The sequence below is a fragment of the Callorhinus ursinus genome, unplaced genomic scaffold (genome assembly GCF_003265705.2).
Source record: "Callorhinus ursinus isolate GAN/ISIS: 27379988/994484 unplaced genomic scaffold, GSC_fseal_2.0 scaffold15, whole genome shotgun sequence".
Lineage (NCBI taxonomy): Eukaryota > Metazoa > Chordata > Mammalia > Carnivora > Otariidae > Callorhinus > Callorhinus ursinus.
This window is the reverse complement of record NW_027397077.1, coordinates 1275908-1303312: the sequence shown is the minus strand read 5'-3', so window position 1 is coordinate 1303312 and position 27405 is coordinate 1275908. Positions and strand designations below refer to the sequence as shown.

General features: G+C 56.7%; 1 protein-coding gene across 9 annotated transcripts; it reads right to left on the bottom strand.

The window, feature by feature from the left end:
• FCHO1 (FCH and mu domain containing endocytic adaptor 1) lies at positions 1 to 27405 on the bottom strand. Of its 9 annotated transcripts, none has more exons than XM_073900965.1 (30): positions 27345 to 27405; positions 26787 to 26937; positions 24152 to 24256; positions 22514 to 22558; positions 21683 to 21753; positions 17462 to 17553; positions 16366 to 16440; positions 15348 to 15489; positions 13442 to 13594; positions 13093 to 13197; positions 11568 to 11666; positions 11379 to 11475; positions 9900 to 9944; positions 9706 to 9784; positions 9184 to 9208; positions 8798 to 8855; positions 8175 to 8353; positions 8062 to 8086; positions 7618 to 7669; positions 6981 to 7072; positions 6339 to 6614; positions 4392 to 4504; positions 4191 to 4278; positions 3920 to 4028; positions 3070 to 3225; positions 2604 to 2736; positions 1950 to 2149; positions 1255 to 1310; positions 713 to 877; positions 1 to 259 (listed from the first exon to the last, which is right to left on the bottom strand). In XM_073900965.1, exons 5-30 carry the CDS (start codon positions 21707 to 21709, stop codon positions 237 to 239), a joined length of 2664 nt encoding a protein of 887 aa, XP_073757066.1. In that variant the 5' UTR covers positions 21710 to 21753; positions 22514 to 22558; positions 24152 to 24256; positions 26787 to 26937; positions 27345 to 27405; the 3' UTR covers positions 1 to 236. The 9 variants fall into 9 exon arrangements, with proteins under 9 accessions (XP_073757066.1, XP_025740779.1, XP_025740781.1 ...); XM_025884994.2 differs by lacking the exon at positions 26787 to 26937 and adding an exon at positions 22193 to 22282 and having other exon boundaries at positions 22439 to 22558; positions 27345 to 27403; XM_025884996.2 differs by lacking the exon at positions 26787 to 26937 and adding an exon at positions 22193 to 22282 and having other exon boundaries at positions 27345 to 27403.

Sequence of the window (27405 nt, the reverse complement as noted above, 5' to 3'; positions counted from 1 at the left end):
TTATTTATTTTATTAGAAAATAAAGTTTATTCAAAGAACATTAAAAGTCCAAGGACCTGCATGGGAATTGGCTTGAGCAAAAGGGAATCTCCGGCTCAGCCAGGCTGGGTGTGGGGCTCCTCTCCACGGAGCGGGGCCCCGAGGGAGGCCAGGGTGGGATCCCAGGGTCCGGCAGGAAGGCAGGGATCAGTCAGCGAGCACCAGGACACAGTGCAGAGCTGGGGGCCTCTGCAGGCTCAGCAGCTCACCAGGTACATCCCTGTGGGGGTGGCGCCGTGAACGGGGAGGAAGGGAGGGCTGTCCCTTGCCCGACCCTGGGATCTCCCAATCCGCCCCCAAACACCCCTGTAACTCACTGTTCCCACTGCCCCACGGGTCCCAACAGCCCCTTGCGGCAGCAGGAGAATGGGGTGGGGGCAGTGTGGCCGTGCGGCTTCTGGCTCCCTGCCTTGGGTCCTCGCAAGGATGCCCTACAGGGGCCCTTCGACCTCCCGCTGCGGCCCTGACTGACCCTCCCCACTTGCGCCCACCATCCTGGGCCTCCAGGGTCCAACCCCCACCAACCTTTCCAAACACACCCCAGATGCCCCTGCCCCCCCACCCCCCCCACCCCGGCACCCCGGCAGAAGCAGGGGGTGGGGCTCAGGGCCTGGCATGGTCCTGGCCTCAGGGGTGGGCAGCGGCAGGGTCCGGGGGGGGGGGGGGGAAGTACCTGTGGCAAACCTCCTTTTTATAAGCGACATGCGGTAGCCACTGCCCACCAACTCCAGGTCCACGCCCGACAGAGTGGTCCCCTCACTGGTGAACTGAGCAGCCACAGGGCTGGGTGTGCTGGAGCCTGAGCATGGCTCCCAGCTGGCAGATAGGTGGCCAGAGCCTGGGGAGGCCTGCGGTCAGCCGTGCCCCAGCCTCGGCCCCCATCCTGTTGGGACCTGGGCTCTTCCCACGCCCTTAGATCTGTGACCTCTATCTGTCTCTTCTGACCTCCTCTTGTGCCCCTGCACCCTCTTCCTTTGGCCCCTCAGGGCTATGTGTAAATTGCAAAGGAGTCCTGCCTCAGGGCCTTTGTACTTGCTATGGCTGCCCCCCCCCCCCCCCCCCCGCCCCCAGGTCCTCTCCCACAGCTTTGTCAAAGCCCTTTGAAGCTTTCCTCCCTGCCTACACTTCTCCCCAGCACATCCCCAATTCTCCCCCATTTTAAACAAGCCCCTCCCACCCGAACCCCCTGCGATCTCATGCACAACCCTAACTCACCCCCTGCTTCAGACACATCTGGCAGCTTCCAAAGGAGGCGCTTCTCCTCCAGATTCCTGATATCAAGAAAAGCTTGGTCAGGTCTCTCCCAGAGAGGACACTGGGAGCCGAGGGTCCCAGCTCGGTCACCTCTCAGCTCCATGACCCCAGCAAGCCAGGTGCTCCCCCATGCCTCAGTTTCCCCATCTGTAAAACGGACGTGGGGTATGGAGCAGCTGGCCCCTGAGCACCCCACAGCCTTTGCAGCATTTTTAGTCCTTCAAGTCTGGCTTCTTCATGGCAGGTTCTACCTTTTGTACAAAACAAAGGCAACATTGTGAGGTGACTAAGAGCCCAGGGCAGAGAGTGGGCAGCTGGGTTCAAATCCTGGTGTGACGGCCGATAAGTGACTTAGCCTCGCTCTGCCTCCGTCCGCCCTCCACAAAGGGGAATGATGGCGGTCCACACCTCAAGGGATTGCTAGAAGCCCTGAGCCAGTCCGTGTGTATAGAGCACGTGGACCACGCCCGACACACAGGAAGCTCTTGGTGTCCGATATTATTGTTGCTAATAACGTCACCCTTAGCTCTAAGCAAGGGATGCTCATGCTGAATGGTCGGACCTATGGTGGACCCTTTAGCTGCTGCATCAAGGAGAGGTCTGGGAGGGCTCTAGGGTCACCGCCGAGCCTCCTTTGGCCTCCCGCACGCCCTCACCAGGTGGCGGCGGGCTGTGGGCGGATGTTGGTCACAGGCTCCCCCACAGGCAGTAGGATCTGGACGTCGGTGAGTGGTGTGGGCACAGCCGTGGCGCCGGGCCGGTAGCTGTATTCCACCGAGACCTGAGTGAGGGTCGCCCCGCACCGCCAGTGGGCGCTCAGCTGTAGGGGCACAGACTGGGGACCCGGGCGGGAGAACTAGGAGGAGCGAGAACAGGAGAGGGGACACAGCTTAGGCCACCCTTCCTGCCACACCACACACTATTCAACACCCCCCCGCCCCCGTCCCAGACCCTGCCCCGCAGTCTCTCAGACCCGACTCAGCACTGCCTATAACCGCCCCACAGAGCCTCTTCCTTCTTCCTCAGAGATCGTTTCGATCAGTCTGTGTGACACCACCGTTTCCAGCAGAGGGCAAGAGAGTGCCTCATTCTGACAGAGTTGCGGCCAGGGCGCCGGCACAGGCTCCTGGGATGGGGCCTCTCCTAATTTACACAATGGTGCCACCTGCCCCCCAACTGCCTACCCCCCTACCCAGCTCACTCTGCTCTCTTTATCCCTGGCCTTCACATCCGTGGCCTGCTCACCCTGCCCAGCCCCAAGCCCTTCCCCGCACCCTCTGCCCTGTGCCCCCCCCCTCCCCCGGGCCCACCTGGTACCGCAGCAGCACTAGATTGTAGTAGGAGGCGGCCGGATTCTGCTCTGCCTGGCGCTGCAGGGCCTCGGTCAGAGCCGCCATGTTGAGCCAGAAGTCTTTGGTCTCAGGGTCGCTCTGGGAGGGGTCACTACAGAGACCGGGAATAATCACCCCAAACCTTGGGAGACACCTTCCCAAGGCCCTCAGCGCCCAACCTACCCCAAGGGCTTCCTGCAGAGGCAGATTCCCTGGCTCCCCTCGGGCCCAGTCAAGCATGGGCCCCCGGAGGTGGGGGGGGTGTGGGGGGACACGGAGAAGAAAAGAACAATGGGGAACAATGAGGTCCGGAAGGGAGAGTGATTTGCCCAGGGCCGCAGAGCAAATTCCAGGAGGCAGAGCCCGAGTTCCCAGGCGGGGAGCTCCTGGACCCCACCAGCCTCTGGGACCCCCTGCCTCTGATCCCCCACTCGGCCTCCAGTACCTGAAGAGCAGGTCGGCATTGGGCTGGAAGTGCTCAATGGCGGACGTGTGCACGAGGCGGAAGCTGAGGACAGGTGGGGGCGGGGTCCCACTGAACACACGCACGATGCCAGCCGGGAAGGTCATGGTCAGCTCCCCAGTTACTCGAGCCAGGCAGCTGGGGTGAGGGCGGTGAGGAGACTGGGTGTTGGCTCGGGGCTCTCCCGGCCCCACTGCAGCTTGCGGCTCCCCAAGTTCCTCAGAAGAAGCGAGGCCCTGACTGTGCCCAGCGTCCTCACTCCCAACGTCAGCTCCCTGTGTCCTTGCCTGGACAGCAATCCAGGCCCCAGGAAGAAACCACACTGGGCTGAGGGAGGCAGGAACGTCCCCCTCCCTAGCTCTCTTTACCCCTAGGCCACCAGGAAGCTCAAAGCAAGACATTCAGTTGTGGAACTGTCCTCACCTTGGGTTTCGGGCCTAATAGTCTCCCATTTGTGGTTTGATCTTAAGGTCTTCCCTGCTGGGCACTGCCCCCAGATTATTCCTGGCCCCTCAACTCCTCCTTCACCCAGTCTTCCAAGGGCCTGGCGTCTGGTCCCGCTCCCTTTGGTGTGAGGCCCAGAGCAGCCTCAGAAGAGCTGCTAACCTGTGGCCACAACGAGGCCTCCCCCTTGCTCTAACACCCTCCGTGGTTCCCACTGCCCTCAGGACAGGGGCCTGGTTGCTTGGCTCAGAGATCGAGGCCCTTCCACAGTAAAGCAGATCAAGGAACACACCTGAAGGCTGTTTCTCCTGACACCTAGACCCAGAGGCCCCAAGAGAGTCCTGTTTGTCCCTGACCTCGTTGGCACTTTCCCCCCATCACTGCGTACCTGGGGCTGTGGCCTCGAAAGTAGGCGTGGACATATTCGGTGAAGGCGGTAGCTACAGGCAGGGCATCCTGGGAGCCTAGGACCACAGGGCTGGGTCCCCGGGAGACTCCTGGGGGGGGGGGGGGGGGGGGAATGGGGACAGACCGAGTGGGCACAGGTCCCAGACTCCAGAACCCACTTTCTGCCAACGCCTCACTCAGCCACCCAACCCGGGGCCAGAGAGGGTGAGCGCGAGGCCCAGAGAGGGGCCCGGGGCCTCCCCACACCATACCATGTGCCGTCTGTGATGGGAAGCCGGGCCGGTCCGAAAGGGTGCTGGCGGTGGAGGAGCCCAGCGGGGAGGGACTCAGAGACCGGGACTGCGGAGGGAGACAGGCCAGGCTATGACGGCCCAGGAGCAGCACCCTGACGCTGCCCGCCCCCCAGCAGAGGCGCCCCCCAGCCCCGCTCCTGCCGCGCCCCGTCACCCTACCAGGTCGCCGTTGCTGCGCGCGAGGGGGCAGGACACCTTCCTGGTGCGGGCTCTCCGGGGGGGCGCTGCCAGGCCGTCTCTGGCTGCAGGGTCAGCAGGCCCGGGCATCGGGTCTGGGGAGGGAGTGAGACAGCTGCACAGCCGGGATGCTGCCACGGGCCTCTCAGCCCCCCCCCACCGCCCAGAGAAGGAACTTCCCCCCAAAACTGGGAGTCGGGCTTATTTGGGGGAGACCCCCTGGGTCTGAAGTCTTGGGGCTGCAGAGAAAGTGCCGGACAGGACTGCAGAGGCTATCCACAGCCCTGAGCCTCCCAGACACTGGACTGATGGCCCAGTAAGGGGTTACTGGGGATACGTGAGCAAGGGCTGGATGTTCCGGATGCTCGGGAGGCAGGCATGGCTCCAGGGGTGAGGGGTGGGGGGACTGGCAGAGGATTTTTATCCAACATCAGTGATTCTGTGACCTGCATCCTCTCCGAGTATGAGTATGATGTAGCCTCCGACTCTGGCCTGCGTCTGAGTCTCACCCCCGAAGGTCACTAATCACTGCCTAACACTCAGGTGCCCTGTCTGCTCCATCTACAGCTGCCTGCTCACCCCCCGCCTACACCCCAGGTGTGCTCCCCTCTACCCCAGGGCTTCTCAACAGCACTACTGACACCGGGGGCCCGAGCAATCTCTGGGGGGGGCGTCGTCCTGTGCACTGTGGGGTGCTGACCAGCATCCCTGGCCTCCACCAGCCAGGTGTCTGTAGCACCCATCCCTCTAGTGGTGACAAGCTAAGATCAGCGGTGACATTGCCAAGTGTCCCCTAGGGGGCAGAACCGGCCTGGTGGAGAACCCCAGTTCTATAGGGAAGCTCAGACAACCCCACCTGACTAGTCTCCACACATGCTCGACACTCACATCCCTGGCAACTCCCTTGATCCAGCTCCAAACAGGCTCTTTCTCTAATCAAGGATGGTGCCAAGCCCCCCTGTCGCCACTGCTGCGGACCTCATGGCGTCACAGCCCTCTGATTCAGGCCCCCTCCCCCACTGGCCTCTTCCTCCCAACCTGCAGCCCTGTCCCAGCTCACCCTGGGCCCTCCCCTCTCCCAGGCGGCCTCACCTCCTGCTTCACGCAGCTGCCCATGGGGTGCTCCAATCTGGCCTCCCCCGCACACTCAGGGTCCACTGGCCACCTGACATCTAAAGGCCCAGTCTCCACATGCCCCCACTCCAGCTACTTCCGTCCCATATTCCCTGCCCCTTCTGGCCCTCCCTGGAAGAATGCCCAGCTGCCCTCCTGCGCTCCACCCCGACCCCTCTGCTCTCTCCCAATGTGTCTGCGTGCCCGCTTCTCCCCACTGTTACCCCATCACCCCTTCCCCAGACTCACTCACCTCACCTCCCTGGTCTCCAGCTCCCACCCCCAGGTGGACAGAGGGCGCCCATAATCTGAGTCACGTGCCGCCCTTCCTTTGCCCACAGCCCTCCCCCCAACCGTGGCTCAGGCCTTGCTAGGGTAAAACTCACATCATTCCCAGAGACTACCAGGCCCTGCTCGGACCCATCTCCCTCCTCTCCCTCCTTTTCCTTGTCATCACTCTGTTTCAGCTTCACCCGCCTCCCAGCGGTTCCTCAGAGGGCCTTGTCAGCTACCACCCCAGGGCCTTTGTACAGGATGTGCTCTAGGCTGGAAAGACCCTGCCCCCCATGTCCAAACGGCTCTTTCCTCACCTCCATCAACTCTTAGCTCAGAGGTCACCTCCTCAGGGAGGTTCCAACCTTCTGAACCCTCACCAGGCACCTGACACCTCCACCTTGTTAAATATCCATTTCATTATTGTCCCTGCAAGGGTGAGGGTTCTGGGCTGTGTCCCCAGCACCCCACTCAGGCCCTGGCCACAGTAGGTGCTCAGTCTTCCCCACCCAGGGCTCTGATAACTCTGACTCCTGGACTCACCTCCTCCAGCCACAGCCTCCAGCCCCCAGGGACCCGGGGATGGGGCGAGGGGCTGTGGCGAGTCCGACGCTGGCAGGGGCCGTGTCCCCCTCGACTCGGAGGCCGGCGCCCTATAGCTAGGTGGGCTCTGTGGGGTGCCCGGGCGGGGGACCCAGGAATCCGGGGAGGGGCCAGGCGCCACGTGGGATGGCGAGTCCAGGCCGGAGTCCTCCACATTCTCGGGCGACGAGGAGGAGAAAGGTGAGGGGCTGGAGGTGAAGCCGAGGCTGCTGGAGCCTGGAGGGGGGGCGGGGTGTGTGTGTGTGTGTGTGTGCCAGCTTCAGACCCCGCCCACATGGAGGCCCCATCCTTCCTCCTGCGGGCCACGCCCACTCAAAGCCTCGCCCACCCATCAGGCCACGCCCTCTGGTCGCTTCCATCTCCGCGGAAGCTCCGCCCACCCACCCACTGTCACCTACTCTACTACAGGGGCCTCGCCCACTCACGCTGCGGCCCCGCCCACCACCCCATTGACCAGTGACCCACACAGGACCCCCAAATACTCCCTCCAGCCTGGCCCACCCTCCCACCTACCCTTGCAATGGCCCCACCCAGCCTCCTGCTAGCCAAGCCTGTGTCCCTGAAGCCCCCTACCGCCATCACCTGTAAAGTCTTCGTGGTCAAAGGCCGACTCTAGGGGCGGCCCGAAGAGGGTCTTGGAGAACTGCTCATCTGACTGCAGCTTCTCTGCACAGCTGTGGACGAAGTGTACAGGAGGGATGGCTTCTATCGTTCCTATGCCTCCTCCCTCCTCAGGGCCTTTGCACAGGCTGGTCTTGGTCCTGAGCTCTCATTTTCCCCGGCTCTCCCTGAGGCCACATCCTGCTCTCTTCAAGTCTCAACTCAAAGTCCCCCACCCCCACCCCAGAGCAGCCTCCACCTTCTCAACTGAAGCTGCCCACTGGCATCTTCCCCCACATTGCCTGCTTTGTTTCTTCATGGCACCTGGAAGTATGGAACATGCTCTAACTTATTTGCTGTTCCTAAAATCTGAACCACTAGAATGCAAATCTGAGAAGGAAGACCTGTCTTGGTCATCCGTCTCTGAACTCAGAATAGCACGAGTACACAGCAGGTGCTCAGTAAATGTTCATCGAATGAATGACTAAGTGATTCCTCAAAAACAGCATGCCCTCAGCTCCCTGCCAGGCTGAGAGAAGGGGGGATGGAAAGAGGAGTTGGGGGCGGCCCCCAGCCCCCACTCAATGTTGGCCGGATGTCCCACCGCGGTAGGACCTACCTGCTGGCTCTTGGGGCAGATCGAGGCCTCTGTGGTTTCCCAGCAGCGTCCCCTACAAGAGATGCACCTCCCTGAGCCTTCCTGTCACCCTGCCTACCATTCCCCTCCCCCCCCCCACCCCCCAGCCACAGAGCAAGAGACTAAGGCTTAGGGCGATCCAGCCAGTTGCCCAAGGTGACCAGCAAGTCGGGCAGAGAGGGATTTGAGCCTGAGGCAACCTGTCTCCAGGTTTTGGCTTCTTTCCCGGCTCGGCTCCTTCCTTCAGCTCTCATTTAATTCTCCTAATACCCCATTTTATAGAAGAGACTGAGGGTCAGAGTGGATAAGCAGCCTGTCGCAAGTCACACAGCAGAGCTGGGATTCAAACCCACACTCACACTCCAGGCCCAGCCTCCCCTCCACGTGCTCCTCCCCAAACTGAAGACCCCTTAACAGGCTGCTCACGTGCAGAATGGCGTTTCATGGTGCCCTGTGGACAAAGTGGGTGGCATCAGGCCGGGTGCGTCCCGCCAGCCCCCCCCCCCGCTCCCCCCCAGAATACCCCTCCTACGCCTCACCCCTGGGGCAGGAGGAAGGATGAGGCTGCCAGCTGTGGCCCTGAGTTGGGCAGCAGCCACCTCGGGGCTGCAGGCGGGGGCCCGGGCAGGGGCAGGCTTGATATGCACATAGAACTTGCGGGGCTCCTCATCATCGAAGTCCGAGTCACTGGAGGAAAAGCGGGAGGGCTCCGCCGTGCGTGCGTCACAGTCAAGGGGCCAAGCGGATCCCAGCATGGGGGTCTCCCTCGGCTCAGCCCTCAAATCCGCCCCTTCCCGCTCACACCTTTCGAGGCCCTACACGAGCCCATCTCTCCCCACTTGCCATCCTGGCCTTGCCACTCTTTTTGCTCCAAGTCTTTGCATGAGCATGCCCAGCCCTCACGAGCAAACTCTCATTCAGATGCAAAACCCCAACGGCTGGTGTGCCCTCCTCCAGGAAGCCCTCCGGGCTCCTCCTCGCTCCCTCTTGCTCGGCCCTGACACCACAGGGCAGGTGTCTTTATTTGAATCTGCTCTGTCTACACCACAAGCTCCCCGCAGGATGGACACAGAGAGGGTCGCTATTAGTGGAGGGATCACTGGGGGCAAAGCTTTGTCCTTGCTGTGCCAACAGTTGCCCCCAGGGGGCACCAGGAGGATATTGTTCTGGGTTGCATCAGGCCGGACAGTGAAACCTTCTTCATCCACCTCTGGACACGTCTAGGGGGACAAGCAGTGAGTCAGGCTCCCCGCTACTGAACCTCCCCCTCTCCCCCTGCCACGCCCCCTCCCACCTCTGGGCCCTGACTTAGACCTAAAAACAGCCCCCAACGGCAATAATAGTATTGCCTGTCTTGAGGTGGTAAGACTGACAGGCAAACTGAGGCTAAGTAGGGACATCAGTCCCTCCCACGTGGCCCACAGGAATTTGCAGCTGAGATGAGACTGAGCCCCTTGAGCTCCAGGCTTGGCTTCCAGGCTTAGGGGCCGAGGTGGGATTGAACCCCTCCCACTTGCAGCCCGGCCCAGCCCCTCCCGTGGTACTCACCCCTGAATCGGGCTCCAGGGAATCTCTGGGGGTGGAGAAAGAGATGCTCATGTCTGCTCTCCCACCTCATCTGCACGCCCCCAACCCCCAACACTGGACATGGCACCTGGGGGCGGCCCCTGGGCTGCAATGTTGTCCTGAGCTAGTCCCCTGGGTGATGGGGCCCAGGGGTTTGCCTGGGGCTGGGGGCCGCGAGTCTGGACTTAGCTGAGCTCAGGGTGTTCTCAAACAGCATGGCAGGGGAGGAAGGAGCCCTGGAGCTAGTCTGAAGGGCTGGCTTGAAAAGGTAGGGAATGTAGGGGCTAGCCTCGGCAGGGAAATGATAGGGCTAGCCTTGGCAAAAGAAGAATTTTGGGCTAGGTTGGGCAGTGGGAATACCGAGCTAGCCTGGGAGAGAGGTTCTCCCGGGCTAGCCTGGAAGAGGAATTCTCAGCAGGGAACTTCTGGGAGAGGACAGCCTGGGAAAGGGGGAAGGATCCCGGGCTAGCCTAGGCCAGGCCTGGGCAGGGGGTGCGTCCTCACACAGCTGCAGGTGGCTCCCGCTCCCGCCGGCTCAGTCCCGGGAGGCGAAAGGCCTTGGCTCCCCGCAAACGTTTCATTGCTGAGAACAGATGAGGGGGGGTGCAGCTGAGCCCTGGGGGTGCCCCCTTCCCCTTCAGATCTGCCTTGCTCATCCCCACCGTCCAGCCTGGGCATCCAGGCCCAGACGTACTTGCCTTCCTGCAGGGCAGCCGCACTGTACGCCTCAAAGTCCAAAGGCCCTGAGAGAGAAGAGAGTGAGAAACTCAGCCTGGCTGGGAGACCGGGCCTGGGAAGGAGAGCAGTACGCCCTTGGACTCACAATGGCACCTGGGTCTGAGTTCAAGGCCAGTGAGGGTCCAGTGCACAAGCCGAGATGCTAAACAAGCCCCAGAGATGGTCATGAGGGGGATGGGCCAGGGGTTCTTGTCCCCTCTTGGGATGGACCGGAGGGGGTGATGCCTGAGTTACTTTTTTTACTTCCAGCATTTCTCACAGGTACTTGAGTGGGTCAGGGGTTGGACCATGAGTCTGTGCGGGAGGCTGAACCTCAAGTACCAAGATGACGAGCGGGGACTCTCTTCAAAGGTGATGGGGAACCATGGAGGGTATATGAGCAGGAGCAGGGTATGACAGATCTGTGGCCAGTTTAGAGCAAGAGTGGGGCCATACACCAGAAGATATGGCCTGAGCCAGGGCTGAGTTATAGAGACAGGAGGGATTAAGGACAGTTGTTAGTGGTTGACTTGGGGACATAAACTGTATACCAGCATTTATTGAATGCCTACTGTATGCTAGGCACACACTTTGCCCTTTACCTGCATCAAATTACTGAACATTCATAACTTCATCAGGTGGGGATTATCATCATCCCCACTTTATAGATGAAGAAATTGAGACTCACAGAAGTCAAGACAAACGTCCAAGGTCACATAGCAAGCAATGAAGAAAAGACCCAGACTCAGATCTGACCCCAAAAGTTTGGTTCTCAACCCTTCCCCGACCCCTCATCTGGACATTTTTTTCAAATTGGTCCTTTGCTCAACAATCCTCAATGGCTCCCTTAGGCCCTCAGGGTAAAGTATGAAGAGTTGGGTCTGGCCTTCAAGGCCTCTCTAGTATCTGGTTGTAAGAGATTTACATATAAGATGGGGCACCAGGGGACCCCAGGCTGGCTGAGTTGGAAGAGAACATGACTCTTGATCTTGGGGTCATGAGTTGGAGTCCTACTTTGGGTGTAGAGATTACTTAAATATACTTAAAACAAAAAACAAAAAACAAAAACGATGGGACAGCAAATCCCTTTCCCGTGTGGGCTGCGGAATTAGATTTGTCATCAGCCCATTTTTCTCATGAGGACACCAAGGTGCAGGGAGGTTCAGTGCCCTGCCTCTTGAGTATCGTCCTTTTTTTTCTTCTTCTAAGATTTAATTTATTTATTTGACACAGAGAGAGAGAGAGGGAAAACAAGCAGGGGGAGCAGCATAGGGAGAGGAAGAAGCAGGCTCCCCACCGAGCAGGGAGACCACCACGGGGCTCGATCCCAGGACCCCCAGCATCATGACCTGAGCCGAAGGCTGACACTTAACCGACTGAGCCACCCAGGCGCCCTGAGTCTTGTTCTTTCTCCGCAGCTGTGGCCCCTGAGTCTGACCCCCACAGATGTCCCAACTCACCAGGCTTCTCCCGGCCTGTGCCCTTGCTCTCTGCAAACTTTCTCAGGAGCATCTCCACGCTGACGTTCTCTATGTTCTGCTTAAACTCCTCATGTACCTGGGCCAGGTGAATGAAGTGTGTAAGTGGGCACAGCCAGGGCCCCTTGCCTGGAACCCTTTGCTTTGCTTCCCACCCCTGGCGCCACTCACCTGCCCAATCTGCACATGGGTGTCTTCCACCGAGTGGGCATAGGAGCCTAGCAGTGCCTTCATGTGCCGCAGGTGGCTCTCCTCCATGGCTTGGAAGCGCTGAGCCGGGAAGCGAGAGGAAAATGGGAAGATGGAGGTCACAAGGAGTGGCCAGGTGATCCAGCCTGACCAATCAGAGTATTCTAGCCCCCTGGCCTCAGTGACTGGTGTGGGGAAGACCCAAGGAGCGTCTTCCCTGGGACTTTTGCTAAAACTATGGGAAATGAGACACTTTTATACCCTGAGTCAATGAACTGGTGGGATTCATATGGGGCTCCTGGTGACCAAATCTGCTGGACACACACACACACACACCCAGGAGGGCATCTCTACTTGAGAGTGAAGCCCCCAGGGAGAAAAACAGACTCAAAAAGCAGAGAGGCACAACTTCCTGCCAACATTTGAGTACCTGGATCCAGCCATGCCTGAAGCTCTCCCCTCAAACTTTTCAGTTTCCTGAGCCTATAAATCAATCTTCCTTGTCAATTTGAATGAAGGTTTCTTTTTTTTTTTTTTTAAAGATTTTATTTATTTGAGAGAGAGAGAGACAGCTAGAGAGGGAACACAAGCAGAGGGAGTGGGAGAGGGAGAAGCAGGCCCCCCACCGAGCGGGGAGCCCAATGCGGGGCTCGATCCCAGGACCCCGGGATCATGACACAAACCGAAGGCAGACGCTTAACCGACTGAGCCACCCAGGCGCCCCTGAATGAAGGTTTCTATCATTTGCAACTTTATATCACTTGCAAAGTCAGGAAAAAAATCTGATTCCTAATCCTGAGATTCCAATCTGCTTTTTTATACATTTGGGTAGACAGAGTCCCAGAGAAGTACACTGTCTCATAAAGAGGTTATATAGCTGGTGAAGAATGGAGGCTGGAGCAGAACCCAGGTCTTTCAGCCACCATGAGCTGTCAGTAGACTCTTGGCTTCTAAATCCTGCCTTGCCCTGTTCAAAATCCTTGTCAGTAATAATAGAAATAGGGGCGCCTGGGTCACTTGGTCAGTTCAGCAGCAGATTCTTGAGTTCGGCTCAGGTCATGATCTCAGGGTTGTGAGATCGAGCCTTGCGTCAGGCTCTGCACTGAGTGTGGAGTTGGCTTGAGATTCTTTCCCTCCCTCTCCCTTTGCCCCTCCCCGCCTCAAATAAATAAATAAATAAATCTTTAGATAATAATACTGCCTAGAGTGGTTTCTATGCACCTGGCACTAGTCTGAAAACTTCCCATGTAGGGACTCATTTAATCTCCACAAAAACTCTACGAGGCAGGTACTAACTCTGTTCCCATTTTGAGGCACAAAAAGGCTTTGGCTTTTGAAATAATAATGCCAACAACAATCCCAGTAGCTAACTGGCTCTAGAATCCCATGGCTTGTGATTCTAAGGCTCTTGGGAGTCGAGGGTTTCAGAGATTCTGAACTTCTGAGGCCTGTAGATCCTGGGCCAAGGACTGTGTGGGTCTCCAAGGTCCCAATGCCTGGTTCTTACCAGAGCTGAGTCCAGCATCTTCTGCTCAAAGTCAGCGCGGGCTGAGTTGTACTTCTCCACCAAGCGACGCAGGTTCTCTGCCGCCTTCTTTGTCTTCGTCTCTGCCTACGAGGCACAGGGAGGGGATGGGGGCGGGAGGGGACACACGGGGCATTTCTTCCCCCGGGGGCTCATCTTCCAGCAGGTAGACTCCTTGGGGCACCCAGGGTGTGATGACCACGGAAGGTTTGATGGCCAGTGCTCTGGGATATGTTTTCATACTCCCATCAGGCAGTCCTGCTGCCCCTCGGTGCATTGCTTGGACCTGTGAGGGCTCATGGCAGCTGGGGCCTTATGACTGGGGGCCCACCTTGTCCATCTCCTTCTGGCTGGTGCTCTCCCTCCGCAGCCGCTCCTGGTCCATGCAGCGGTTCAGGTAGTTCTCGCGGGACTTGGGCAGGAGCTGGCTGACACCTGCGAGGACCTGCACAGCGTCCAGGGTGCCCACGGCTTCCTCTTTACACTGCAGGGGTGGGGAAGGGGGAGTGTGGGTAGCATGTGAAGCCCCCGCCCGGGTGCAGGACCCGAGCAGATCGCAGGGGCACAACGTGAAATTCCCAGCTTCCCAAACACTCTGTGGGTTTCCTGGTCCCGTGGAGTACCTTTTATGAGTATTCTATTAATTTCAAAAATTTTAACTTTTTAAAGAAGGAATATTTACACAGGGTTCCTATTGTAAGAAGTTTTAAGGGGGAAGCTCAGGAAAAAACCTCCCACTGTCTGATCCCCAGCCTCCCAGGCCTCTGCCTCGGAGTTGATAGGTCTCCAGAAATAATCGGCACATAGACCAGCAAATGTGTTTGTTCTAGCCCATTTTTTTAAATGACAAATAGGCACAATCTCTGTTTAACTCACAGCTTTTTCGGGTTAATAATCTATTCCCAAAATTATTCTGTATCAACCCACAGAAAACTTCCTTGTCCCCCAGTTTTTTAAGTAGGCTTCACATTGGGCACCCCCCCTTGTACCCCAGTTTAAAAAAATCATGGTAGGGCGCCGGGGTGGCTCAGTCAATTAAGCATCTGACTCTTAATTTTGGTTCAGGTCATGATCTCAGGGTTGTAAGATCGAGTCCCATGTGGGGCTCTGCACTGGGTGTGAGCCTGCTTAAAATGCCCTCTCACCTTCTGCCCCTCCAAGCCCCTCTCCCTCTCTTCAAAAAACAAAAACAAAAACAAAACAAAATTTTGTTTTGTTTTGTAAAACACACATAACAGAAAATCTACCACCTTAGCCATTTTTTTTTTTTAATAGGCTCCACGCCTAGCATGGAGCCCAATGTGGGGCTCGAACTCATGACCCTGAGATCAAGACCTGAGCTGAGATCAAGAGTCAGATGTACAAATGACTGAGCCACCCAGGTTCCCCCCTTGTCCCCCAGTTTAAAAAAAAAACATGGTAAAACACACATAACAGAAAATCTACCATCTTAGCCTTTTTTTTTTTTTAAATAGGCTCCACGCCCAGTGTGGAGCCCAACATGGGGCTCAAATCTTGACCCTGAGATCAAGACCTGAGCTGAGATCAAGAGTCGGATGCGTAACTGACTGAGCCACCCAGGCCCCCCTACCATCTTAGCCATTTTTAAGTGTACAGTATTAACTACTAACAACTCCCTTTTTATTTTTATTTTTTTTAAAGATTTTTTTTATTTGAGAGAGAGAAAGAGAACGAGCAGGGGGAGGGGCAGAGAGAGAAGCAGATTCCCCGCTGAGCAGGGAGCCCGATGCGGGACTCGATCCTAGGACCCTGGGATCATGACCTGAGCTGAAGGCAGACGCTTAACCGACTGAGCCACCCAGGCGCCCCCAACTCCCTTTTTAAACAGGAGTGGGTTAGGTCTGGGGCCAATAAAACTTTATTTATTGGCACTGAAATCCAAAGGTCATAATTATCACCTGTCACGAACTCTTCTTTTGATCCCTGCCCCCCCCCAATTTAAAAATGTAAAAACCATTCTTAGCTCTCAGGCTCTACAACACCAGTCTGGATTTGGTCCATAGCCCATAGTTTGCAGAGCCCTGGTCCAGAGTTCTGAGTCCGAAACTGGCCAGTGCTCAGGTCTATGGGAGTCTGGGTTTGGTGTTGTGGAACTGACAGAATTCTCAGAGGTACACACCAGGAGCGGGGGGTTCAAAAGCCCCAGAAATTCTGGGATCTTTCCAGCCACTGCCATCCCCCCTCCGCCTGGCTGTGTAGTGCCCACCAGCACACACCTTTTTGTGCATCTTGAGCTGCTCCTCGCCGTAGCGGAGCACGTCCTTGATGAGGTCCTGCAGCTTTCGTGTTAGCTCCAGGTGGCAGAGCGCCAGCTTGTCTGAGGAGACGCGGAAGACCTCCCAGAGCGGGGCGAAGGTCCTAGAAACAGGCCACACTCAGGGTCCAGCAGGCCCAACACCCCCCACCGGGATTCCCTCAGACAGCAGGCACCTACTGTGTGCCGGGCCCTGCTAAGCACCTGCACCACAACTACAAGGCAGGCCTGGGACAGATGGGGAAACGGAGGCATAGGAGGTTCCACAGCTCACCCAAGGCCCCTTAGGAAACGAATATCAGAGCTGGAATTTAAACCCAGGCCCTGAGGCCCTAGAGTCCTCACTCTGGACTCCAGGCCCTAGCTGATACTCAAGGGCACCCAGGCCCTGCAGCCACGCCAGTCTCTTTGCTCTTCCTTGAACATACAGAATCTATGGTTGCCTCTGGCCCTTTGCACTGGCTGAGCTGCCTCCCAGCGTCTCCGACCCAGATACCCCTGTAGCTGGCGCCATCTCATTATTAAGGTCTCAGCTCATGGCAGCCATGCCAGAGGAAGCACCTGACCTCTCACGCTCTTATTTCATCCCCTTCCTAGAGCCTTCCACCCCAGGAAAGGGCTTTTGTTCATGTTTGCAGTTAACATCTGTTTTGCCACACACCCCACAGGTGACATGGCATGACCATGGCATGAAGGTGACTGGGGGCTTTATTTTGTCTTGATTGCTGCTGGGTCTCGAGTACCTAGAATGGTGCCCGGCACACGACAGGTACTCAGTAAATACGCATTGAATGAATGATTGAGGTAGTAAGTGAATGAATGAATTACATTCCTCGGTCCAATTAGCTGCTAAGGGAGGGGAGGGTGACTCCCTAGTCGACATATCACTTGTGTGAAGAGATGTCCACTAAGGGGAGGCTCTTGATACCCCAGGACCCTTCCGCCTTGGGGACCCCCCGCCTCTGCTCCAGCCCACTCACCCCACGGGGGTCCCATTGCTGGCCAGCTTGGAAAGTTTCGCCATCGCCTTTGAGTAGGTCTCCTCGATGGTGGCCCTGAGTAGAACAGAGGAAAGATGCAGAAGGTTCTGGGCATCCTTGGGAGACGCTCCATCCCCCTGGGCCTCAGTTTCCCCATCTCAATATCTGAGCAGTAGCTCTCAAGGAGGATGGTAGAGTCCCCAGGCCGGGAGAGGCATTTTGGAAAATCACGGGCGCAGGTAAGTAATATGTTTTAAAAACGAGAGTGGTAGGAACAGCCATAGTAGCACCGGCTCAAAAACAATTTGAGCACATACTATAAATGCTTTATACGCCTTGTCTCGTTTAATTGCAGGAGGCAAACTCCTATTTCCTTTCTCCCTCTGAACAGACACTGTTAAATGCCTACTTAATATCCACTCACATTTTCGCCCAGATTAACAGAACTTCGATTTTTGTTCGGGGCAGCAATGTGCCCAGTTACAACCGGCTACCCACGGAGGCATTTTGTGATAGAGGCACCCACAGGGCACCACAGGCAATCGCGGATGGACCCAGGAGCTTAAGGCCCTCAAAGTAAAGAATGCCCCTGTCCCGAACAGCTTGGACGGGTCTCGCTGCACAGCCACAGAGAAAAACCTGGTTATAATCTTTTGAACTCCGCTCAGATTTAATGGGCGTTCAGCTAGTGAACGGCTGGGCAGCAGAAGGCTGTCTTGCAATTTGAATTTGTTATGTTTTCTGGGATATGGATGTCAGAGCATTTACATGCCGAAACGTAGGTTACTTCATCATACATGTGTTTTATCATACTCAGTGCATGAGACTGAGTTTTCAAAATTCCCCTTGTAAGTAGGTCATATCATCATCTCTTCAGGAGGAGGCGTCAGAAACCTGGGAATGGGTGACAGGCGGGCATAGGGGCTGTGTTGAGAACCGCTGGTTTCGAGGACTTTCCAGCAGGTTGGGTGTGGCGGGGCCGTAGTGGGATGCGCCGGGGAGAGGTGGGGCGGAGCCAGGGCGGGGCCACGAGGTAGGGGAGGCTGCATGGACTGCGGGGCGTGGCCAGGGGTGGGCGGGGCGTGGGGGACCTCACCTCTCCCGGATGAAGTCGGCCAGCTCCTTGGTGGAGATGGGCCCTTGCTTCACGCCGTGGTACAGAACCTCGAAGCCGTGGTTCTTCTCACCCTGCAGGGGATGGGGGCGGAGACTGAGTAAAGGGGTGGAGGAGACATGACGGTTGCCTAGCAACGGGGGCGTGGCCAGAGGAGCCAACCAGCAGAAGCCCAACCCCTTGGCAGCAGTGATTGCTTCAGGCCTGAGCCAATCAGCCTGTGGCCTATCCCCTAGGTCACAAGGATTGGTTCATGGGTCTTACGTTGGCCCAATCAGAGAGCAGCCTGGTTGGTTTTGTCCCATGGCTGAGGGGAAGATGTTCTCTTACGCCTGTTGTCTCTCTTTGTGTCTCCGTCTTCCTCTGTTTCTCTGTCTCTCTGCCTCTGTTTCTGTCTCATCAATCTCTTCCCCTGTTTTTCTGTCTGTGCCTTTCCATAATGAGTAATTATGTGGGCACGGGAGATATTGGAAGCCAAGTGGAAACCTTGAGATTTGGAAAGAAGCTGAACCTGACAGAGTCTGAATAAAAAGTGTGTTGAGTCGAGTTACTGGATCAAACCAAGCCTGAAAGCCCCATTTCCCTACAATGTTTCACCTTAGTGAGCCAATATAACCCCCTGTTGCTTAAGTCGCTGTTTTCTGTTCCCTTCAACATGGAAACACCCTCTCAGACCCCAGAGTACAGTCTGGGTCTGATGCCTCTCTCAGGACCCAGCAATGTCCAGTACAGGGTGGGGCCAAAAAGGGCATTTGAGTTTGTTGAATAAATGAACAAATGAGTTATTCTGCTGTTACCTGGAGCTGGTAGGAACAGTGCCTCTACTCGGGTGCCTCTTTCCTCCCAGTTCTGGGGTCACCATGGTGGGGGATGCCAGGGCTGTGCTGTGTGATCTGGGCAAGGCACTGTCCCTCTCTGAACTATTAGTGGCTCCTTGTTAAGATGGGACAGGGGAAGTCATCCACCTTGTGTATGAGGATGAAGTAAACACCAAGGTGATCCACATCAGGGTTCCCCAAATCCCCAAAGGGAACCCTAGTTTTTTCTAATTCGTGGTATTAGTTAACATTTTGCATTGAGTTTGCTCGTTTTTTCTCCAAATACGTTCACTTAAAGAGGCAAATTTTACCATTATTCTAACTGGGAGCCCTGGACCCCATGCCATAATGAAAGGAATAGGAAAAAATAAGGCAATAACTGTTTTTATCCCAGCGAGATCCTGTGACATGTGAAGGGCATCATGTCCAAACACTGAGCTGTTCATCAAAAAGGGAAATCAGCTGGGGTCTGAGGAACTGGAGACATTTTAGCACCAAACTGGGCCTTGTGAGTAGGGCCGAAAGAAGAAGATTGTGGAGCGATCTGGCATTATTTAACTCCCAACACAAATCACTGAAGTGATCCCTCTGGAAGCAGGTCCTGCGTTAACAGTGGTTTCCTCAATCTCCTCCAACCTGGCGAGTTTACCCTCCCACTTACCTGGAAACCGGAAGGCTGAAGCCAGAAGTCACAACCAGATAACCCCTCTTGCTGCATAAATGGAGAAACTGAGGCCGAGACGGGCAGACCCAACACAGTCTGATGCTCAAATCTCCCAATGGTCGCTCCTCATTCTAGAATTGTTGACAGCTCCCTATTTCCCACCAGCTGCTTAAATGCAAAGCCCTTAGCTCAAAATTGTCTTTCCAACCTTATCCCCCAGCGTCCTCTTGGCCTCGCCAGTAAAATGGTAAGCAGTGCAAAGACAGGCTCTGCCTTCCTACCACCACACCTTTGCCTAGGCTGTTCCTGCAGCCCAGTCCCGGCTCAGCAGGCTGCATCTCTTTCCACCCATCCAAATCCTTCTACTTCTCAAGGATCATTTCCAGGCCCAACCCCTTCAGGAACCTTCTCAGACCCTCACTTCCCTGAATGTTCAACGTTGCTCCCTCCAGTTTCCCAGGAATATGTGTCAGAGCCTCCTTTTATGCACTGGGTCACTCTGAGCTGGTGACTTCACCTCTCTGGGCCTCAGTCTCCTCATCTGACAAATGGGGACAATGACAGCACCCACCTCCCAAGGGTCTTGGTGAGATGAGGCTGGGACGGTGCTGAACACAGGGCTTCCTGCGCAGTGGTGAGGGCTCAGCAAACAGGCCCAGCAGTCCCTGCCTGCCCCACCCAGGGGATCCTGGGGTAAGGCTGCACCAGGCACTGCCACCCAGGCCAGCATCTGGGGCTGACTTGGAGCCAACCACTGGACCGTTTCCCAGACCTGGCAAGGCCCCCAGTGGTATTTGCCTCTCTCTGGCTGTGCTGGCAGTGAGGGTCCTAGGAGGGACTGTCTTGGGCCTGTGTCTCTTATCAGAACCTCTGGACTCCAGTCTCGCCCCTATGCCAACCCCAGAGGGATCTTTCTAACACAGCTTGATCGTATCCCTCTCCTGCTCATACTTTGCCCATGGCTCCCCGGTGCCCTCGATGCCTCCAGGCTGCCTTGGCCCAGCGGGACTCGGGCATCCCTATCCGGCTTGATCTCCCCTAACTGGAGCCTCCTTCAGGCCAGCCAGGGCACCAGTGCCACCCAGCTAAGAGCCACCGATACAAACAATTGATTAAAAGAAACATTGCCAGTGACAGACATCCCAGGGTACTCCCTGAGACCTAGAGAGGCAGGAATTTCATCCCCTTTCCCAGATGGGAAAACTGAGGCTTGCCGACACAAAATCACTTGCCTGAGGGCTCCCAGCAGAGCCCAAATCAAAGACTGAACTCAAAACCCTTATCCACTCTGTACCAGGCTATCTTTGGGTGGGGAGTGTCTCGGGGGTGGCTTCTATTTTCTCTCTGCTGATCTGAATTTTCTGCAGCAAGCTTGCATGCCTCATGCAATTAAAAAAAATTTAAAATAAATGTAGGTGCCTCATGCCATTAAACGGACTTTTAAAATAAATGTAGGTGCTGTTGTCAGGGTTCCAAAACGTGGGCAATGACTGATCATTGAACAGTTAACCCCCTTACATAGAGGCACCAAAAGGGGCTCAGAGAGGAGCAGCCCCTTGCTGGGGTCACATAGCCATTCAGAGACAAATCCAGGGAATCTGACCCTTGGGCAGAAGGTGGAGGTCAGGCCCCATCCCCCCTCTGCCCTCTCCCCACACCCCCTCCCTGCAGGTGGCAAGGGGGTGAGGCCCCTTTAAGAAAACAAGTGGCAGTAAGAGGAGCCCCAGCTGGGGAGGGAGAAAGGGAGGGAACGGGCCTGTTGCCAGGGGCAACCAGTTGCCTAGCAACAGGCTTCCTCTCAGCAAGCTCAGGGCCCTACTGGGGAAGGGGCTTTCAGCCCTGGTCCTTCCTGGACTCTTCTGTTCATACATCTTCTGTGGCTCCCCATTAGCATGTGCCTGTAAGAGACGTCTTGTGCCCTCAACTGGTCACCCGTGTCACACTTCTGGGCTTTCGCTCAGGCTGTTCCCCCTGCCTGGAATGCCCTTCTTACATCTTAGAAAATCTCAGCCCTCAAAGCCCACAGGGAACATGGCTCCATGTCCTGACCTCTCCTCTGGCTGCCCCCAAGGCTGGGCCCAGCCCGGACCCTGAAGGGCTGAAGATTTCTGGCTGGCTCTACGTCTCCCAGATTGCGAGCTCCTTGGGGTCAGAACCAGGATGAAGCCTCCTGGGGGCCTCAGCCCCTTCCACAGTTGGTTGGGTGTGGAGTGGTGGTGGCAGGGAGGGAGGGAGGGAATGAATGAATGAAAATAAATTTGTCTCAGCCCTCCTGGGTCACAGTATGTGGTCCCCAACCCGGAAGGCAGAAGGGTGAGGGTGCCACTAGGGGCCAAGTCAAGAAACCCCCCAACTCTCCAGGATCGGAAAGATGTGGAAATTCCCTGGCTGAAATGACCCTGGATCCTGGAAGTTCAGTCTGGCCCCGGGTTCGAGCCCCGACGCTGCATTTTCTCACCAGGCAATTTGAGATAAAAGAATCCTACTCTGGGCCTTAGATCTCCCTGTTGTTCAAGCTGTGACTTGCCCACGGTCACAAAGCCCATGAAGTCGGAGGGTGTAGATTCAAAACCCAGCCTGACTCCTCCCACTTTAACTTCTATGAGTCGCAGACCCTCCACCTATCCAAGGCTCTGCCCATAAGCCGCCAAGTCCCCCCATCTCCATAAAAGGCCCCACAGCCCTTCCAGGAGTCCGCATCAAAATAAAAGTGGGTCTTACCCAAAAATGTTCCCCAAAATACGACATCCTGATGCCCTCTGTGGAGACCCCTGCAGGCTCCTGTTTAGTGCCTGTCCAAAGAGAGAAGCAAATCTGAGCTGTAAAGCCACGGCCAGCTTGGGCCTAAGGAGGGGAAATTCCAATTGTCCTCCCCGTGGAGGAGGAAGAGAGAGGCTGGAGGAACCAAAAGCGTGGGAGCATGCCAGGGCCCCCGAGATGATTCATCCCCAGGCCTGGCCCCCAAGTAGCCTCCGTTCTAGGGGGCCAGATCTGGATATAGATGCCCCAAGTCCTGTGGGGTCAGAGCTGGACTGGAGAGAGGGATAGGGACTGGGGAGCCTAGTCTAGAGGAAGGGGCATGGGAGTTGGGGCTTTCAAGCACAAATAAGAGTTCACTGGGGGGGGGGGCAGGGTACTGGATGAGCTCCAGCCTAAGCAGAAAATCTCAGGGCCATTTCACAGATGGGAAAACCGAGGTTCCCCCACCCCCATAGAGGGGAAGCCACTTGCCAAGGTCACAGAGCCAGGAAATGACAGTAGATTTGCACCCTGGGCCAGCTGAATCAAGACCTAAGCACTCAGCTCCACGCTGGGCAGCTCCTGTGGGAAAGGGTCTGCTGAGAGATGGACACTGGGACTGTGATCGGCCACATGGGGGTCGGGGTCCCTGAAGTGTCCCCAAGGATCCCTTGGGGTCTCCCAAATCCCTCTACAACAGTTCCCACCCCATGCACACTCCTGGAATGGAGAGCTCACCCCTCACCACGATGACCCAGTTGGCAGTGGTGTCCCCATGAGTCCCAACCCTGACTCCCAGAAGCCAGTGGTCACCTGGTGTCTCAGTCACTAGCCAGCTCTGTGCCTCAGTTTCCCCATCTGAAAAACAAGAAGGAATGCCTAGAAGGGGTCTTGCTGGGGGAGTCCAGGCCTCCCTGCAGAAGGGGCTGGGCCAAGCCGCCTGGCAAGGGAGGGACACTTGGTGTCCTTGGCACGTTCTCGAGGCTGGTCTTGTCACAGGAGCCCGCAGGCCTCATCCATAATTCATGACCCCTCGGGCAGCTCAGCAGCAGCTGGGAGCCCAAGAGCCACAGGGGCAGCTGGGACAGGGCTTCTGACCACGAATGGGAAAGCTCCTCGGGCCTCACAAGGAAAGGACCAAGCAAGGACCTCGGACAAGGCTGCCTTCATTGAGCCTCAGTTTACCTAATCTTGAAAGTGAATTTAATTTGAACCATTATCCTCTGGCCCCAGGTTCCCTGACTTCTGTAAGTTACCCAGCAGCCACCATGTGCCCATGTAGCAAGGACAATGCCAGGGACTGTGAGATTATTCAGTCCTGAGTCTGGTCCCTGAGGAGCCCCCGGTCTAGGGGTATAGAGCTGGATGCAGACACACCAGTCCTGCAGGCTCAGGGCTGGGCCAAATGGAAGAAGTGACTGTGGGAGCCTTGACAGAAGGAGGCGGCGTGGGAGTTGGGGGGTTGAAGCATGAATAGGAGTTCACCAGGCAAAAAAATTATTCGATTCCACAAATACTCCCCATGACCACCCTGTACTGGGTAATGCCGGTGCCCCTAAGAAAACTGTCACTGGCGCTGTCCCTGAGGAAACCCAGTCTGGAGTGGGGGCGGGGGGCATGCTGGGCTGACATCCCAAGGGGGAAAAGCCCTCAATTCCCATCTCATGTCTTCATTTCTGGCCAGGATTTAGGCCCTGAGAATCTCCAAATCCCTTAGAGCTGTGCTGACTGATAAGGGAACGACTAATCTCATGTGGTGCTTTAATTTTAAACTAAGTAAAATTAAATACCATTAACCCCCAGCTCCTCAGTTGGGCCAACCTTGCCCCAGGGCTCAGTAGCCACAGGGGGCTGGTGGCCGCCATATTGGACAGCACAGGTAGAGAAAGTTCTGCTATAAGATGCTTCTTAGAGGATCTGAGGAGCCACTGGGCCCAAGTTCCCCAGAAACCGAGGATCTCACTACTGTTTTCACAACAATGGTTAGATGGCCCCTCCCCCCACAATATACCGAAGGCCAGTATGTGTGTCTCGCTGTACCCAACCCCCCAGCGGGTACCGGCTCATTCAACCTTCACAGCCACACGATGGGGCCCAGTCCCACCTTTACAGATGAGGAAACTGAGGCACAGAGCAGTAACTCACTGTCCCGGGGTCACTGTGATTTTGTCCCTGGCATGGTCTGCCAAAGAACTCCTGTTTGGAACCACCACATGTGGTTCTGGGTCTCCAGGTCCCCTCTACTGCCCCACCACTCCGAACCGTAATGGAGCGCAGGGGGGCAGAGCGAGGGTCCCCCCCCACCCCCCGCAGGTTCCTGCCCGGCCCAGGAAATGACACCTGCTTCTTCTCTCGGAAACCCTAGGCCAGGCGGGGGGGGGGGGGGGCCCTTCTGTTCCTGAGAGGGGTGAGGAAGGGCAACAGGGGCCTCCAGACAGGGTTCGAACTCACCGGATAGGGCAGCGAGTGGGGCTGGGGCCCCTGACAGACACGGTGGGCACCAGGAGATGGCCACGCGGCTCCTGCCGCTTCCGTCAGCACCAACCAAGCAGAGGCCTGTGTGCGAGGGGGACAGGAAGCTCACCCTGCCCCGCCTACCGCCCAACTGCCACCTCACCTCCCCCACCAGGCCAGCACCCCTGGGACTTCCCTGGAACAGGGCCGGCCATGGATGGGTAAACTGAGGCACCTGAACCTGGGGCTCCCAGCCTGGGGCTGTTATTACCCAGCAAATAATAATCATGACCACAATGGTGAAATAATAGCAGGCCCCACATTGCATCTGTCCCAGGCTAAGCTCTTCCACATCTCACCACCCCGGGGTGGGCTAATGATTCCTGCTTCACAGAGGGGGAACCAAGGCTCAGAGAGGAGAGCGTACAGGCTCATGTCTGTACAGCCGAGACTCAAACCCAGGGCCGCATGAAAACTTTCATGGGCCCCTTCCTTTAATTTAAAAAAAAAAGAAGAAGAATTTAAACTATATGTTACAAATTGCATTGGCACAGAGATGACTATATTAATATTATGTATTAAAATGTATTCCTTGACCCCCAAAGCTCATCTTTTTCCCTTCTGATTTTGAAAGAAGTTAAAACCTCTTCATGGGCCTCCGAAAGTATTGTGTCCAAGACACAGAAGTCTCTGTATCTGATGGAGAAAATGGCTTTGCTCGAACCCAGGGCTCTTGCTCGAACCTCCAGAGCACCAGGGCAGAGCACAAAGACGGACAGGGACTTGCCCAAGGTCACACAGCAGGCTGTCAGCTGACCAGGATGCCCGCCATCCTCTGGCTGCCCAAAGCAGAGAAGAGTCCTCCAGGGGGTGCCTGACACCAGCCCCAGGCGCCGCTGCGTGGAGATCCTGCTTCCCCGGCACCAAATCCCAAAAACCTACAGCTCTGCACTGGGTGGAGCGTGTGAGCAGGCCCAGGAGCTAACAGAACAGGACAGGCTGGAGTCAGCAAAGAAGGCAGCGCTCACTGGCTCTAAGCCACCTGTCCAGAACCCCTGACCTCGTGCTGTGACCTTGGGCCCACCCTGACCTCGGTGCCTCCAGGGTCCCAGGGAACAGTCCCTGACATTGTGCTCCCCCCAGACTCCAGTTTGTGCACAGTGCGGCCAGTTTGAGATTTTTCTCCTTCCCAGTGACTAGCCAGCCTCTTGGCCGTGCTGTTTCAATGACCTGTCCTGTCATGAGCCTCCTGCCTTCTAGGCCCAGCCACCAGTGACCTTTACACAATCTGGCTTGATTCTCACAGTGGCGCTTCAAGGCAGTGTCTCATCTTGGCCATCACCCCAATGGGGAAACTGAGGCACGTGCCCCATGTCACCCAGCGACCAGGCTGTCAAGCTCAGGAATTTTTTGGTCCTCCCCCACTAGTCTCCTCCCTCTTTGTCATCTATTTGGCAAACACTTATTGAGCACCAACTGTGTACCTAACTGCCGGGCTCTAGAGATCCAGCTGGCAAACCTGGCAGACTCCTCTCTCTCCTCCCTGCTCCTGGTCAGCTGTGACCCCATTTATGATCACTAATATTGTAATTAGTATTATAATGACCATGTCTGCATTTACAGGGCTCCCATCTTCCCACGTCTCCTCTGATCTTCTGAGGGGGATCCAGCCCATTCCATAGAAGAATACACCAAGGCCCTGGGGGCAAAGCCACACACGGGGAGAATCAGTTTGAACGTGGGGGTGTTGGACGACTCCCAGCCCCGAGCTCACCCCTGTGCCCACCGCAGTCAGGGGACAGGCTGGCCTGGTGGCTTCTACCTCCTCCTACCCGCGACCCCACCCAGGAACTGGCTCGTCCCTGGCGTGGGTGACAATATATGGGTCAGGGTGTGGTCCCATCGTGTGCCAGGCACTGGCAGTCCCACCAGTAAGACCAGGGTGGTGGAGCCCCCGTTCCAACCATTGCAGCTTGGTAATGTGTTTTACTGTCTGGGAGAATAGCCTTTCCAGCAAGGCCAGAGTGACCACGAATCCATTTTGCAGTGCAGTAAACTGAGGTTCGGAGGCCAGTGAGTCATGTCAGGTGGTCTCCAAACCCACTGCCCTCTCACCCCCAAACCACTGACATCTTAAGCGAAGGTGGGGGAGTTATCGTTTGGCATATGATGGGGTGTGTGGGTTTCAGAATCTGTAGAATTCGGCTTCTGAAGCCCTCATCCCCATTTTCAAAGGACAAAACCAAGGCTCACAGAGGTGCTGTCACCTGCCCAAGGTCACCAGGGAGGCAGGTCCATCAAAGCGGCCTCCTGGTCCCCACTGCGGCTGGGGCAGGCAACTCCCAGATTCGAGGCAGATGGAGGGGCCGCCCACCCCACAGCCCTCCTCCGCACCCCACTCGCAGTCAGCCTCCGGCAAGATCCTAATTTACCTCGATTTATTTTAATCCCCGAGAACAGATGCTGCTGCCCACCCCCCACTGAGGCAGGGACCACCCCCAAGTCCATGCTCCAGGCCCTTTCAGGCCTGGCCTGGCCAGTCCCTGTTAGGCAAGGGGCCCCACACTGGCCCCCTCCCCAGAATTCCCACTTTGGGGGTCCCTGCTGAAGATGCCGGTGAAACGCCCCCCACCTCATCCTTGCGGTAGGAGACTTGGATAGAGCAGTCTACAGGAGGGGCCCGGGGGCCCCCAGCTTCCTCCTCCAGGCCTATCAGGGTTCACAGTGGAGAAAAAGGGAAGGGGGTTCTTCCATCTCGGTCCTCAGGGGTCTGCAGACCAGAGCTGGGAAGAGGGAAATTGAGAGTGGTCTTCACTTCGGTTGTCCTGGGTCCCAGGCTGGAGGGAGAGCGGCACCCCCATCTTTGCAGCTCTGGAACCTACACCCAGATCCAGGCTTAGAATAAAGGGATTTGGGGAGGGGTCTCACGTCATAGCCACCCTCCTGCACGCTCCGGTTCTAGGCCAGAAGACGGGGGACTTGGAGAGGGGTCCCTATCTCCCTCCATAGACCCCCGAGGATGGCCACGGAGAGGCGGGGGGGGCCCACCGCGCAGCCCCCGACCCCAGTTAGCCATCCCTCATGCCCGGCCGCGCCTTTGCCCCCAGTGGCCTCCGGGGCTACTGGGCGCAGTGCGCACAAGGCGCTGCGCGGGCCAGGGGATTCGGGGGGTCCCGGGGACAGCACTCACCTCCGGAGCTCTGGCCGAGCCCCGCGCCCGCCGCCACCTGCGGCTCGGTCTCTGACACCCG

Coding starts and splice junctions, on each gene's coding strand:
- FCHO1 (XM_073900965.1), bottom strand. CDS start 21,709: ATGTCGTATTTTGGGGAACATTTTTGG. Junction 6,615..6,980: donor TGACCACGAAGACTTTACAG/GTGATGGCGGTA, acceptor CCCCCCCTCCAG/GCTCCAGCAGCCTCGGCTTC. Junction 878..1,254: donor AGATGTGTCTGAAGCAGGGG/GTGAGTTAGGGT, acceptor AGGCCTCCCCAG/GCTCTGGCCACCTATCTGCC.